Source organism: Dermacentor andersoni, chromosome 4, assembly GCF_023375885.2.
Source record: "Dermacentor andersoni chromosome 4, qqDerAnde1_hic_scaffold, whole genome shotgun sequence".
Taxonomy (NCBI): domain Eukaryota; kingdom Metazoa; phylum Arthropoda; class Arachnida; order Ixodida; family Ixodidae; genus Dermacentor; species Dermacentor andersoni.
This window is the reverse complement of record NC_092817.1, coordinates 155,829,892-155,844,998: the sequence shown is the minus strand read 5'-3', so window position 1 is coordinate 155,844,998 and position 15,107 is coordinate 155,829,892. Positions and strand designations below refer to the sequence as shown.

The 15,107-nt window shown below is 45.6% G+C and overlaps 1 protein-coding gene across 1 annotated transcript in view; it reads left to right on the top strand.

Annotated features, from left to right (window-relative positions):
* Positions 1–15,107, top strand: part of LOC129386517 (uncharacterized) — a 47,759-nt gene that overhangs the window by 20,704 nt on the left and 11,948 nt on the right. The window contains exons 5-6 of the mRNA XM_072287554.1: positions 4,240–4,384; positions 14,490–14,696. Of these exons, the coding sequence (XP_072143655.1) occupies positions 4,240–4,384; positions 14,490–14,696 (352 nt within the window). The remainder of the gene's footprint in view (positions 1–4,239; positions 4,385–14,489; positions 14,697–15,107) is intronic.

Here is a 15,107-nt window from a genome sequence, read left to right as displayed (position 1 = left end):
TATTGCCATATTCTTACGATGACCAAGTGCAAGATATCCTAGGTGTGGCTTGCGGAGAAGAGTGCACTGTAATAGACAAACTGGTAAAATTAGAATCAGAACAGTGGAGGTCGCGTTCCGCATTACTACGAGGCCGAGCAATGCAGTTCAGGTTTGAGTAAACGGCTTCGTGAGATTGACTCGCTCCAATAGCCGCATCATCGCAGCCATCCAGTCTGAGCACATTAGATTTCGTGTTAAATCGCTGGATGGCGTCCAAAACAGTTCTGCAGGCTTTATTCCCGGCGACTGCAACAAACTTCCTACCCTTAACAAATGTACAGTTGTCGTTACGTTCATGCTTGCAACCTCGTAGAGATAACGCACCTATTTACTCACTGCACAAAAGATTATTATTATTATTATTATTATTATTATTATTATTATTATTATTATTATTATTATTATTATTTTCCATTGGGTTTGATGGGGCACGTAGAGAAAGAAAGCGATGCCATGCTTTACTGGCTCTCTCTAATGCATACTTCAACCAACCACATTGACTCTTGCCAACCCATCTCGTACTGTGAACAGCCTTAATTTAGCATCTTTTAAGAGTATGCTTGGCCGAAGGTAAGCTTTGAACGTGTCAACTATGCCTTATACAAAAATAACTTGGAATATTCCTTCCCAGAGTTTTATTAATTTCTGCGACCCAATGATTCCAGCTATCTTTTATTTCCGTTATTATCCTAAACTAATTGTCTTAAATGGAGTACTGTATTTATTCAATATCCTTTAAAGTAACTTTCGTTGCGTTTTGTTGCTTAAAATTCTCTTTTTTTATCGTTTCCATTCTATGCAATTGTATTCATTAAATAAATATTTCTGCAAAAAACGTTTTGCAGTTCGTATACAATAGTACAAAATTTGCCCAAAATAAGTACTTTTTTTTGATACCCATCACCTACAGGCATTTGTTTCCGGTGATCCCGGTGGCTGCGGTGTTTCAAATTCTGAAACTCGTGAAATATGTCTAGAAAATAAACGATACTTACTTTTCTTCCTGCCGTTAACCATAAACGCCACGCGTTTTGTAAGTGATATGCGATGAGACGAACTTGATTAGACGAACATCGATGAGACGATGAGACGAACTAATATCTGAAATCCACTAGGCACACAACAAACACAATTCGGCGCTGCTTATTGTTTCTTGTGACGAAAGCGTAATGCAGTGCACTGTACTGAACCAACACTTTTACGTCCCGCGCATAACCTTATCTGCTAATATAAATATGCCACTACGTGCGCTAGCGAAAAGTAATAGCCAACTTTAGTTTCACGTGCGCAGAAGCTTTCCACACGCAAACGCTCGAGTTCCATGTGCTCTATGTGCCGCATCCGTAGGACGTTTGCAGTTTTGCGCACGCAATAGTCAAAGAGCCTTGCAAAGGTATAAGTCATTCCCTCCGCATGTCTACTGGCACCCTCCACCGGCAGACGTGAGCACTACTACAGTCACGTTCGTTCAAAACGAACCGCAATCGCAGTCGACGCGTGATTCTGACACCCCGCGAACTGTGCGTCCATGCTAGCCTGGACTGGCTCGGGCTTCGTTCTCTGCCTGGCAGCTCGTAGAGCCCGTCACGTACGCGTGGGACGCGCGACGTGAGGACACCGCTTTCACGTCCCTACGTCAGAGGCGACGGGACTCCCTACATTCGGACGCCGCATGCGCATTTCGATCCCGCTAGATCTTCACGTACGTAGTGCTTCTACGGACGTCAAACTAAAATTGTCTAACCATACTCTGCTTTCTTGCGTCTTCGCATGTGGTTGAACAGAGGTTGGTGTGATGAACCGAGCCAGAAAGAGAATCATTGACACGAAAGAGAATTGAGTTCGCAATCAATTCTTCATTTAAGTTGTTCAGACCCACCACTTTTATTGAATTCTGGGATTCACATTTGATGCACTAATGATGCGTTCCAATGTTCTTGGGCATCTTGCTCCTTAGTAGTGATCTTAGTATCATTTGGAAATGCAGGTACTTTTTGCGTTTGTTCATTTGTATCTAACCTCTTTAACCCCGTGGCCGAAGTTCACTACAAGGTTGGGAAAATAACAATGTTCTGGCTGCTGTTCTGCCAGCAGGCAAAACAAAAATTGAAGGACGTTTAAGCTTCGCTTTTAGGAGTGGAACACAATTGCTTTTAGGATCCCTGACTGCTTCTCGCCCTTGCCGGCAACTACAACCTATGTAAGTGTAATGTTAACCGGTAAATGCTGGAGGCGAACGCTACCCACGAAGGCAAGCTTTCTGGTAGAAACGCGGCCTCTTGCGTGGGCCCATCGTCTGTCGTTATTTCGCACTTGTAGTATTTCTGTCTGAGAACATCTACCAAAAAAGGCGTTCAGTCTCGGTGTTTCACAAAATTCCGAGGAATAACCTAAGAAAGAATGTGTGTCGAGGTGTGAGCAACTTCGGCTATAAAAGAACTTTAGTGCCATACAGAAAATATAGAGCAATTTTCGATTACGGGACGCCAACTTCCGCTACGACGCAGACACCAGATTTTCTGCGATACGGAGCCCTTAAGAGGATGCTTTATCTCGGGTGCTCCTATCTAGGTGCATGTAAAACTAAAGATCGTTTTTCTCGACAACCACTACACCAAACTTGACGAGGTTTGCTGCATTTAAACGATAACGTAAAATCTAGTGACTGGTGGTTTCGACATTTTTGATTAGGGTCCTCAATCTTTAATAAAACATTGAAAAAATCGCAAATTTTCAGGAAACGAAACTATTAAGTTTACAACTTCGTTACTCAGCAATGAGAAATATCATAATCATAGCACATTTAGGTGGACAAAGTTCATATGTTACACATGCATATCAAAACATTTAGCAATGGCAAATAGAGCACTCGCTGAACCCTTTTAAAAAACGTAACAAATTCTCCTAATATATAAATTGACATATAGGATTTGTCCGCTTTTATACATCTTAGGCATGCCTTCTAAGGAACCGCGATATCTGTTCTTGACGGAGAGCTATTATTTTTGTAAAGATTGTCCTTTTCTTTTTAATAACTTTCGGATTTCTGAAAATTCTTTGAACAAAATTCAGGCCCTAAATCGAAATTCCGCTTGCACAATAACTGGAGTTTAAATTTTTCTCTCAAATGCAAACACGTTATTAAAATCGGTGCAGGGGTTATCTCAGAAAAGCGTTTTCGCATTCTACATTTATTTGAATAGGCCGCGTCGGAGTTGGGCTGGAGCTAATGCTTCCTCTTAACTCTGTCGCGGTAAGAAGGACAACTGCCTACGCAGCCAAACCACTCAGTTACTGCTAGCTGCGGCCTGGTCTGGCAGAGACTTGGAGACACCGGTTTGTGGCGCTGGACATTTGCCGAAAGAAAAATTTTAGCACTACGTATTTGCTCTTAGTACGTGCACGTTGCTGACCAATCACCGCAAATGGATGTAACAAAAGGTGGCACAAAGGTTGCGTAGCGTCAAATATATTAAAGCGATAGCGCCACATTCGCAACAGATATCACCATGTCAAGGGCGCCCGCTTCTCGGATAGCCATTACAACAAAGATTCATCCACTATACCAGGAATTGTGGATTTGCCAGGCAGTTTCAACTGGGTTTCAGTGGCTGCAACAACATACACCGTGTCATGTTTTAATTCGGCTTTGTTGATGACAGCGAGATTTCCACTTCACACGTCAGCATATGTGCCCATAATGTTGCGCGATTCATGTATGGATGGGCATAAGTATGCAGCAGTCTTAATTATTTTTACAAACGGTAAACATATTACCGTTAAATAAACGCCCATTATAGGAAATATCACTATCGCGTTGTGCAAGGTATTGATGTGCCGCCAGTTTTTTTGCTATTTTGCCGAAATTGAATGGGGAGTTAACCTTTGAGTGCTGTAGATACTGCATTGACCATTGACTGGCATTATTTTTTACACTCAGAGTTATTGGTGATTATCACGAGTAAGTGCTAACGGCGAAAAAATGGTTACGCTGCGGGTGTGCATGCTGGCCGCTGGATAGAGTTCTTTACGAGTACGTGTAAAAAACGTGTTCTATAATCTTGACCTGTATTTTGTTAAAGCTATCTGGACAATGTGGAAAATAATATAACGCTACGACAACCTTCAGGGCTATCTACTCAAAGATAGCGATCACCGGACGAGAATGATAAGAGCTGACAATCTTTCTTCACGTAGGAATCTTTCAGTGGACATATTTATTGCTGTGGGGTACCACTCGTATCGAGACAACAATTTCGTCGACTGCCGTATGGTTTCACCAACCTTGCTGAACAAGCAACTTCTCCCACCCGACATCTACAGTATCTATAGCGTCCGTCTGGTAAGTTATTTCATCAGTCATCTAATTACAGTGGTTGCAGCTATTGACGATTGTGCGTTGAAACTGCATTGAAACGCCCAAGTTTTACGAAGTTCTTTGCAGCTTCAATTTAATTTTAATAAGCAACTTGCATTTCATACTTTTATATGGAAATGTAAGAGTGGTGGGGAGAGAGGAAAACTCTGTCGTCGTTGGACGGCAGAGTCACGTGGACGTAAGCAAAATATTCATGTTTAGTGGCCTCCCCTTTGAAAACACGTGTGGAGTAGTCGCATAGATGGCTTGACTTAATTGCGCGTTGCATGTGCCGCATTATATAATTTTGATGATCTCTTACCGATCTGTGACCATTGAAACCTCTATCTTTATATTTTAGATTCTTATGCTTGTAGCGACTCCGGTTTCATCAATGTCTTCACCGCATGTCTGACCCGCTTCGGAACCCACTTATTATAGAAGGCGTACATTCTGTTCGGGTCTTGCTGGCTTAATATTTGGTCCCTTCATTTCAATGTTCTCAGCAGCTTCAGAACCATGCTGCAGTTTATACACGCCTAATTTTGTGCCAAATATGTGCCATCGTGTGCTTTTCTTTCCTGAGGAAGTAAAATGGGGCACTTTCAGCTCTCACACACATATTTCTTTTGAATTTTTTTTGCTTTATTTCAAGGTATCCATGTTCTTTTCTGTGGCCATCCTTTGCATCTAGTTTACTGTACCTGTTTGCTTCACTTCCTCTTGATTACTCTTGCTTACCAATTTTGTATTTATTTCGTTGCCCGGTACTTGCCTGCTAATTTGCTTGAGCGTTTCTTCTATTCCACGTATCACGCCTTTGAGATACAGATATTTATGTAGATTAGCCGCCCATTTCTTATCACCCAAATTCTGGAGTTTTTCTTCAAAAGTAACATTGCATGGTGTATCTCTGGCTTTGAAAGAAGTACATCCCGTCTCACCCCTCGACTATTTCGTTTCGCATTTCACCGTTACCCCCGAATGCCAGCCTATGGTTAACATCACACTTAGGCAGCATGTCTTTTGTTCAGCAGAGAATTCCGTTTGCGAATGCTAGCAGTGCTACTATTACTCATTTACAAATTACTCGCACCTCCTTATATTATTTGTAACCCCAAAGTGTTTTATTATTCATGTATTACGCTTCCCCTTCGTCCTCAAATTAGGTTAGTTGGTGGTTCAGCTACTCGTCCCTTTGTTTTTGTAAGCCCCAGACATTTATATTTCTGGAGTATGGGCATGATATTCTTTATAATTGAGACCAAGTTGCTTTTCGCCTGTTCAAAGATAGCCATAGTTTCTCATTTCTGTGCACTAAAGTTAAGGTCTGTATATGTCCCCCCATTCACGCAAGTATTCACAGGGCTCTGTTTATGGCTTGCATTTTCCGTTAGCAGCACTATATCGTCCGCACAGATCTTCGCAGGCACCTTCGGTTGGAGCATGTGCCAATTACAAACAAAGATAGATGAAAAACAAATTGACTGCTTGCCAGTCGCGTTTCCATGCCTTTAACACGTTACTGGTGAGTGTTGCCTACACACAACGTATTGATCACGATGTTTCTGGCTAAATGTCTTCAGCCAACACTGAATGACAGGCAGCAAGCGTCGTTTATTGGTTTAGAGAAGGACACTGGCCGATGAAGAAGAAAAGGAAGTCTTTTTAAAGCAGCGTCACACGATACAGGTCAGTGCAAGATATCGTGCTGCACTGGTGTCACACGTGTGATGTAAAGAAAATGAAGTGTACATTTGTGGTTCACATGTGATTAGAGCTGGCTATACAAATTGAAAACAAAGCCTTAGGTGGCTTGGGGTAAAGCGCACTTTCAGTTTCCTGTCTGGTGTTATTCCGCTATTGCTGAAAACGTTTCTACAAGATATTTTTCTTTTCTTCATTATCCTTATTCTGTATGCGTTTTATACATATAGGTAGAAAATAAACATCCTCTTGCTTGGTATTTGTATGTCTTGTCCTTGAAGGGCTAACATGGAGCTATCATCTTCAAAGCAATCTGCGATGTTTGCAGAGTGTGAGACACACTGGAGACAGAAAGAATTCTCACTTCCCCATACTACATTTTCACTAACTCTGCATTTCTGGCCTTGCAAGACACGTTTTGCACTCGGTTGTTCCGTTACCTCTCCCGTATATTTCCACAAATTGTCGTCTATGCCACCGTGCTTGAGTATACACCATAGCAATTCGCTGTGTACGTTGTGGCAAGCCCCGTTAACTTCCAGAAACCTGCTGATGACGGTGTAGTCTCTGCGTTTAATATCTGTCCGCCCTGATGTATTACAAAGGAATTGTCCTCTACTTCGTTTAGTCTCAACCCATTCTGAGGTTACCCAATATTTCAAATCTCGCCAACCACTTCGACAGCTGTAATTTTAGAGATGACATTTCCAGTATATATACTACCGACATTATTAATTATTCTGTCATGTATAAGGTAGCCTTATCCTTACCAGATTTTATTCCGATAGCAATTATATGGACATTCCAGGCGGATTTTCGCCGTCGACGTTGGTGTCGGCCATAGCCGTCGACATGAAGTTGGGTTTGAGGTAATGCGTGTGAGGGTGAGCCGGCGAACGCAGTTCAATATCGTGTGCGTGAGCGATGAACGCGGCTCGGATTCGGGCCCTCTCGTGTGGCGCGCGAGGCAGAGGGGTGAGGCGAGGGAGGAGGGCCGTTCTTCTCCGGCGGCTGCTACGGTGCCTCGATGTCCTCCTTGCACATCGCTCAGTACAGAGTGGACACAACTGCGGCGTCTGCTGCGGCGTTGGCCACGCTAATCGCGGACGCTGTAGTAGATGCCTTTGGCGGACGCCGTAGGGACGCGTTGCCGGCGCTCGTGTGTCTTGAAAGCGGTCTGTGCCGTGGCGTCTTCAAAGCTATCTGCGATGTTTGCAGCTTCGCATGCGCTGTGCCTTCTACGTTTCGTAGGCGTTGAAGCGACAGATGCACGAAGGTAAATTGGCTCGTTGCTGTTGCCGTGATTCCTAACTCCAGCGTTTTCACAGACAGTTCCTGCAGCATCGAGCGATGTGTGTTCATGTTTACCTGTGCGCGCGTGACACGGTGCTCGTTAATTTAGTTAAAACACGTTGACGGGCAAGGTGATTCGAATACATGCTAGAATGTGTCAGCACAACTGAACAAGGACATAGAAATAAGCAGACATAAAGACAACGTTGTCTCTTTGTGTCTGTTTCTTTCTGCGTTCTCGTTGAGTCCCGCTTACACATTCTATCATTGTTAATTTAGTTAGTAATCAAATGTGTACAAGTTTATACGGCCGATCAATCTACTACCATTACTTCGTTCCGCTAACTACTAATTTGTTATCGCAATCTGTGCCTCGCCTTTTAGGCGGAACTGCAATTTTTTTATTTATATATTACTACATTGCCTTTATGCAACCCAATTGAATCTTTCTTTGACTTAAAAATAAACTCTAATTATGGCTGTTTGGATAATCAATTTGATTATCTGTATAGCACGTGATAGTTCGTCGAATAAATGTAGAGCATGTAAGCTTTGGAATGGGTATGGTAGGAAGAACTTTATTTAGGTCCTGAGAGATCAGTCTGGCACTGATGCGGGCCGCTCCCACGTCGGTACAGAGAGGCCGAGCCTCTCTGCCGTCACACGGACCCTCTGGACAGCCCTGAGTTGGTCCGCCAGCGCTTCACTGTGTAGCATCTGCTGCCACCACTGTTCGCCTCGAGAACCATCATCGGCCAACGCCAAGCAGCGCCAAAGCATGTGTTCTAAATCTGTCATGCACTTAACTTTGGTGTCGTCATGCAGAGGGAAGCAGCCATTACTCGTCCATGCATGGATCGCGTGAAAAAATGGCGCAGTTGTCGTGGCATACGTAACGCAGTCGAAGTTTTATTCAGACCCGCACGCGTCATGCAGAGAGCCGTTGCTCGGCAGTACATCTGTCAATCCGAGCTGGAGTAGTAGTACTTGAGAGAGCTACCAAGGTCGGAGTAATAGATCATAATCATTCAGGTGGTCACCATAAGGTGCAGGGCCTACAAATGTGCAGTTTCTTGCAGGCACTTCACCCTTTAGTGGCTATGGCCTCCTTGTGTTCGACTGTTTGACCCGTACGGTCCAGAATTCTCATGTAGAGAATCGGGCAGAGAGACTAAGAGATCTCGAACCTTTTTGACCGCAGAAGAATGGGCTCGTAATATCGGGAGAGCAATCACAGGGGATTAAGGCAAGCGCTGGAATCCCAGTCATACACGAGTGCGGCGGGCTTGAGCAGCACCGGACGGCTTAGGGCGCCACCAGTAGGGCTGTCTTTTTGTTCACATTAGAACACTAGCATTTTCTGCGAAACAGACGAGCCCACAACTAAAAAGGAGGTACCACGATGGTGAAATCAAGCCGTGAGACGCCCATTAGATGTAACATGAGTTAGGCACATGAGCTTTCTAGGCCATGAATAAATGTATCTTGTCCACATGGTCATTTGATTTCTGTACCCTGTTGCTAATATGCCTTTGCAGAAAGTAATCTGTTTCACGTAGGCAACTGCGGCTGCCTTCCCGAATCTGCCTGCCCAAACTCGTATGAACAAACTACTGAGGCTCGTTATTATTTGCAAACTAGGGACATTCGGGGTAACAGACACCATATAGCGCACAAGCTGTTCACATTTCAGGGAAGTTATTGAACAGATTTTTTCTTCGATACAACAAGCATGGATATCTTTCGTTGACTTTGTTCAAATTCAACAGGACATTTCTCCAAATCATCTATACATGGAGCTAGAATTTCCTCCTACAAATGCCAAACCAAATATGAAGAACTTTGCGCAGACATGCAGTGAATTCTCGGTTGTCTTTAGCTTAAATCCCACCAGACGTTATTTTCTTTATACACTGCAGACTAGAAGTCATTATTATCAAAAAGCTGTTTTCGAGCCGGCACTCCGTTGTTGTAGGCTGTAGAATTGGGGCCAGCCGGTTCCCTGTATATTCGGCAAAATGCTTGCACCAGGCTGAAAAGTGTAAATCTACGCAGGTCCTCTAACCCTTATTGAGGGCAGCGCCAATTTGCAAATATTTTTATCATGTTTACCTCTTTCTTTAGATACTATTACACTGCATTGGTGGGAAACAAACTTCCTACAGGTTCCGTTGGTCAGAGGTTCTTTCTCGCGTTTGGCTGACACAAGAACAGCAGATGGAAATCTCAGTACATTCGCTAGTGACTTTTGCTTCTCAGAATATGCCTTTGCTTACTTGCAATGGAGTACGATGTGATTTGCTTCCGTTTAACCACCACGTGTGCCTCCGTCTAAAGGTGACCATCACGGACGATAAAGAGCCCGTCCTGACGAAGCGGCTATTCTAGGTGGTCAGGGGGTCGCCTGTGTCAGTGGGGTGCACGTAAGCTGAGGTTTGCGCTTCACGGTATGATTTCGGTGCTCTTACTATATTGCCAGCATCACTAATGCCACTGCCAGGGTCGTCGCCGAAGGCTTAGCCTGAGCGCTAAGTTCAGTATAGCTCGCAACTGAATATGTTAGATCAAATTGAACTCGCAGCAAGAACATTTCATTATAGATTGGTCCTATGCGGCCACTAAAGCACCATCAACCCCTCTGCCCAAGCGAGCATCGCACAGGGTCCCTTCACTCCTCTTGGCAGGAACCCTCTTATTCAGGCCTATTGGTGAAGCTCAGCAAAGAATGCAGAATTCAAGCGTGGAACATAGCATACTAGAGAGTTTCAGTGTGTCCGGTAACCCTGTGAACGCCACCGAACTGGCCGTTTTATCTGTTTAGCGGAGACGCAAACGTGAACGGTCTGCACGGTGGAGCGATTTGATGGCAAAGAGCTCAACCACACTAACGCAGCTAATATTGCAGTAATCAAGTGTATTTCACTTTGCTCGTCGAATAAATTTTCGGCAGCAGCACGATTACGCAAATGCCGAATATTTAAACAAGCAGCGGAAGCAGCTCTGTATTTGTCTGAGTCTCGAGCTACCACTAGGCTGCAATATGCAGGTTGTTCGCATTTGCACCTCCAGTGATCCGGTAAAACCCCTGTTCGCTTGCATTTACCTGTATGCCAGATACAATATAGCACTATAATAAGGCTGCTAAACATAAAAAATCGCAGTGCCCTTCATCTCTGTGAAGGATGACGAGCGAAGTTGTGTCTTTGGACAACTTAATGACGAACTGCAGCTACGCGGTGGGTCGGCCCGGCATCGCCCTATCTTGGCGATATCCCCACGGATGGGGAGTGCTTAACGCCTGCTTCACCTTCGCCGTGGATCGGCCCGACATTGCACCATCTTGGGGATCGGCCCACGTGTCTACTCACGGTGGCCTACCACCGTGTGTAGACCTGTACACCGGTGGCCTACCAAGCGTTGCACTGTTGAGATTACCGTAGCTTCCGCAACCACATTCCAAGGCGTTCGCTTCACGTTTCGACGCCGCGGTGCCTGTTACTGGCCTCCGTACGCTTGTCTGCAACCCCCGGTCACTATGTGAAACGTTACCAGAACTTTTCAACAGAGTTCGATGTAATGTTGATTACGGCCGCAGCACACGCTGCTCAACAGATGCAACGAGCAAAGCATTCACGCATCAATGATAGATACATCGTGTGCACGCAGGTGGGCGGATCTGCAGCATGCATGCTCATTTCAAGTGGGTCCTCTCCCTGGCACCAAGTGCATTATCGAACTAATTAAATTTCCCTGCATAAACTGCTCACAATTTGTAACGTACGGCTTACACACAATCTGCAAACATGACAGCATCGAATTGCAATTGCAATTTACACGAAAACATAATTCCGCTGCCCTGAAACTTCTTCCACAGCTGCCTTCCAGCTGCCATTTGTTTTTCTGAGCAAAACTACGCCCGCGGACATGAAAAATCCCGGTCTACAGCTTCGCGGTAAAAATTCGCCGACGATTGCTATACTCCATACTGCATATTTTGAGCGCAGCTGTTGCTTCGAATTCACGATGTGTTATGGTAAAAAAAAATTCATTCTGAACGAGTGTCCTCTCGGCGGCGGTGCTGAACCTCTGCTCCGGCAGCGACTTTAGCAGCAGCGGCAGGTTAAGCATTTCCACCACGTGCGTAGCTCGTTGTTCAGAAATAAAGCGTGAACACGGCAACGCCTGGCTTGCGACTAGCGCAATCTGTAGCAGCGGTGGCGAAGGCGAACTAGCGCATGCTCTGTCCGTACGAAGCCCACGCCATTGCTCTGCTTCCATGTTAGTTTCCACATTTCTTTCATATGTGGTATCGCTGGACGCGCTCGCCGCATGCCTGGTCGCTGCCAAGGAGCACGTCTCGTACATTACTGCACATCCCTCCTCACCTTTACGCCATAGTGTACTCCTCCGCTTTCCTCTTCGCGCTCTCTTCGCTCTCGCCGTCTTTCAGGCCCCCCTCCGCACCGCGTTCTGTCTTTTATCTTTCGCGGTGCTTGTTCGCTCGGTTACGCCGAAGGACGTCGACGCTCAACGCAGTAGCGTGCGCCTAGGAGCTGTACTCCAAAGAAAATTAATTTTTACGCTAACGTCCTGCGCTCTCCTTTGGCCAGTCAGCTACCAGTCCTTACCCTAGTCAAGTGCGTTTTAAGAAAACACATTTGAAAATCTGCTTGACGAAACGCGTCTCTAATGTGCTGTATAAGCACATTAGAGACGCGTTAGTTTCATGGAGTGGTGGAGTGAGCCAGACCGTCTATAATCATGGCTGGGTGTGAGCGCGAGTGGTGGAGAGCGCTGACTGCACCTTATGTTGGATGTGAGTGCAATACCATAGGCAATGCTCTGGGGATGGCTCTAGGACACCGATGTAGGCCTTGATTAGCGTAGCGGAAAAGTGGAGTCACTATTGAGTTTTAAATCTGCGGAGAATAACGCTGTCTACTCGCAGTGGGCTCCAACACAAGAGGAGTCATTTACTGCATATATATAAAATTTCCATGACAATTAGTGGTGAGAACTGTAACAAATAAGTATAAACACCTTGCAAAATTACTTAGCTTTAAAGTGAACAAAATTGTACATCTCGCCATCATCATCATATTCTTATGTTAGCCAAATTTTGTATTTAGCTGCAAAAAGTAAGGACCGTAGTTTTATTGGCCTCGCACACTTGCAAACATTCGCTTACTAACTAAATTATTAAGCATGGTGTGAGCATTCACAGGCAACCATGAACAAATCCCATTCGGTGACCGCGGGCACTCGCATTCAAAACGCTTGCGGGAGGAAGTGCGGCAGCCGCAGCAAGCAAAGTGACCTTCGTGCTGTCTATCGCTTCAACGCTAGCTGAGTGGCAAAAACACAGCACACGCAAAGCTACGAGCCGGCGGCCCACCTAGACGATGCCCCCAAAGCCGATCAATTTCAAGTTAAATCCCGCGTGACAGCGCGTCGCTGTCGAAGCACAATGCCGACCATACCTCCCCTCCCCCGGTGCCTCTCCTCCCCCATCGCTTAAGTAGAGCGGCGCCCCCCCCCCCCCCCCCTTCGACATTTCTTCCCACACGTGTCGCCTTCATGCGAACTTGCTATGAATCGGCAACCTGCGTTTCAAAGTCATTCGCTTACCGACTAGTGGAGTCGGCAGCCGTGGGTATCTTAGTCCGTTGTCCAAAGTTAAGCAGCCTGGCCGACAAGGACTGGCTTTTCTAGGCACGGGACCTCGGGCTGAAAGACCACATCACGGCCGAATTCGACCTTATGACTCCCTCCTCAGGTACTGGACAGAGTCACTTCCGAATTATAAGCCCTCATGCAACCAGGTCACCAGTGGTAATTTCGTAGGGCCACAAGAGAGACGGAAGCATGGTAATACGTTTGATCCTGATAGATGCTATAAGGGTAATGGACACGCGTCCGTTCTCCCACGATGCTTGCAAAGAGCTCTGTTGTTTTAAGGGAACAATAATTTCTTGCCGAGAAAAACTATTTGCATAAATGCGCCACCTAGATACCGCTCAAAGCCAAGGCTGCTGTGGCGAGCTTGACCTTGGCACTCTTCTTACCGCTTTGTGCCCTTCCCTTCCTCAAACCATGAGCAGTGCTCCTTAAAGGGCGCAAAAGAGAGCCATTCACAATCGCTCTCTGAAGGATCAGAAAGTCTCGATGCCCAAACGATGGCGGGAGACAACACGCAGTCGCTTGTCTTTCTAAAAAAAAAAAATCAGTGTTTGGAGACTGTGCTGCAGTGGGTTCCTGAAGCGTCTTGTGCCCGCTACTGAAGGTGTATGGACGCGCCGTGGTGGCTCAGTGGCTATGGCGTTGGGCTGCTGAGCACGAGGTGGCGGGATTGAATCGCGGGCATGGCGGCCGCATTTCCATGGGGGCTAAATGCGAAAACACCTGTGTACTTAGGTTTAGGTGCAAGGTGAAGAGTGGCATGCCTTATAGTTAGAGTGTGGTTTCGGCGCGTAAGACCTCATAATATTTTTGAGGTTCTGTCGACACTAGGATGCAGATGTGCTTGCTCCCTATTCGACACAAGAAAGGATTCCTGTTAGGACAGGGTTGCCTGGAGGTTCTCTGTTCAGGCAAAGGGCGTCCGCTCACTGATCTGTGTCGCGCGAACAAATTTCCCAATGGCAGAACTTTTCGTCTTGAAAGGCTTCGTCTTCTTCACTCGCTACTGGGGTGAGTAGACAAGGGATCGATATCCCCATTTTAAGACGGCATTATGGAGAGAAACTTCTTTACACATTCACTAATGTGTGCAATAAATATTATAGCGAGTTCATTCATTTGCCTCTCGAATATGAAGACACTGAAGTTCAGCTCGAACACCTGCTTATAAATTAGCTCCGTGAACACCATACGGTGCGATTACGTGCGCCTCCGTACGCCATTGACTATGTATACATGACACCAGCTTATATTTATACTCTTGCAAGATCGACGCGCTGCTTTATGCGAGTGTCCAAACAACGAATATGGAAGTTGCAACGTGCCAGTACGTTTTTTGGCTAAACATCTCGATCTTTTAAACCATTAGCCTAGGAGATGTTCATTTGCCTTTGCTATTTCGAATACTTAGGCCGAAGTCATGAGCAGCTTGACGGTGAACCCCGCGGCGTGGCCACCAACTACTTCGTTTGGCGTGTCCGTTGGCATGCAAGGTCGTTGGTATAAGCCAAAGGACCGAGACTACGACCCCAACGGGCCCGGGAATTACCAGCTTGGCAAGCCGTGCGCAAATGAATTACCTCTTGGGTTCACGAAGCAGACATCAGACATTATATGGGTGAGTATGTCAACGTCGTAGTTTAGCCTTAAACGTAGGAAGTTTCTCTACGTGAGATTGGGAGCCAACAACTGGAGCAGTCAGCCCACTGCGTTACTCTAGCGATTCAAGGGACGTTTGAAGCCCGCCGCCGTGTCCGTTAGCAACGCAGGCTAAAACTCTGATGCTCCAACTTGAGACATTTGAACTATACGTGCAATTTCATTTCCACGTAAAATTGTTTATTCGTTACAACGAAACATCCCAATCCAATCCCAATCACTGCTGCTTTGCTCTCTTTTCACATATCGTTAACCGTAACATCGTGCTTTATATATCTCAATTTAGTGCATGCTATAGATGCACTGTTTGAGGCATTTCTATATTGTCATCGTATACAAAAACATAGACGATCGCGTTTTTGCTATACTT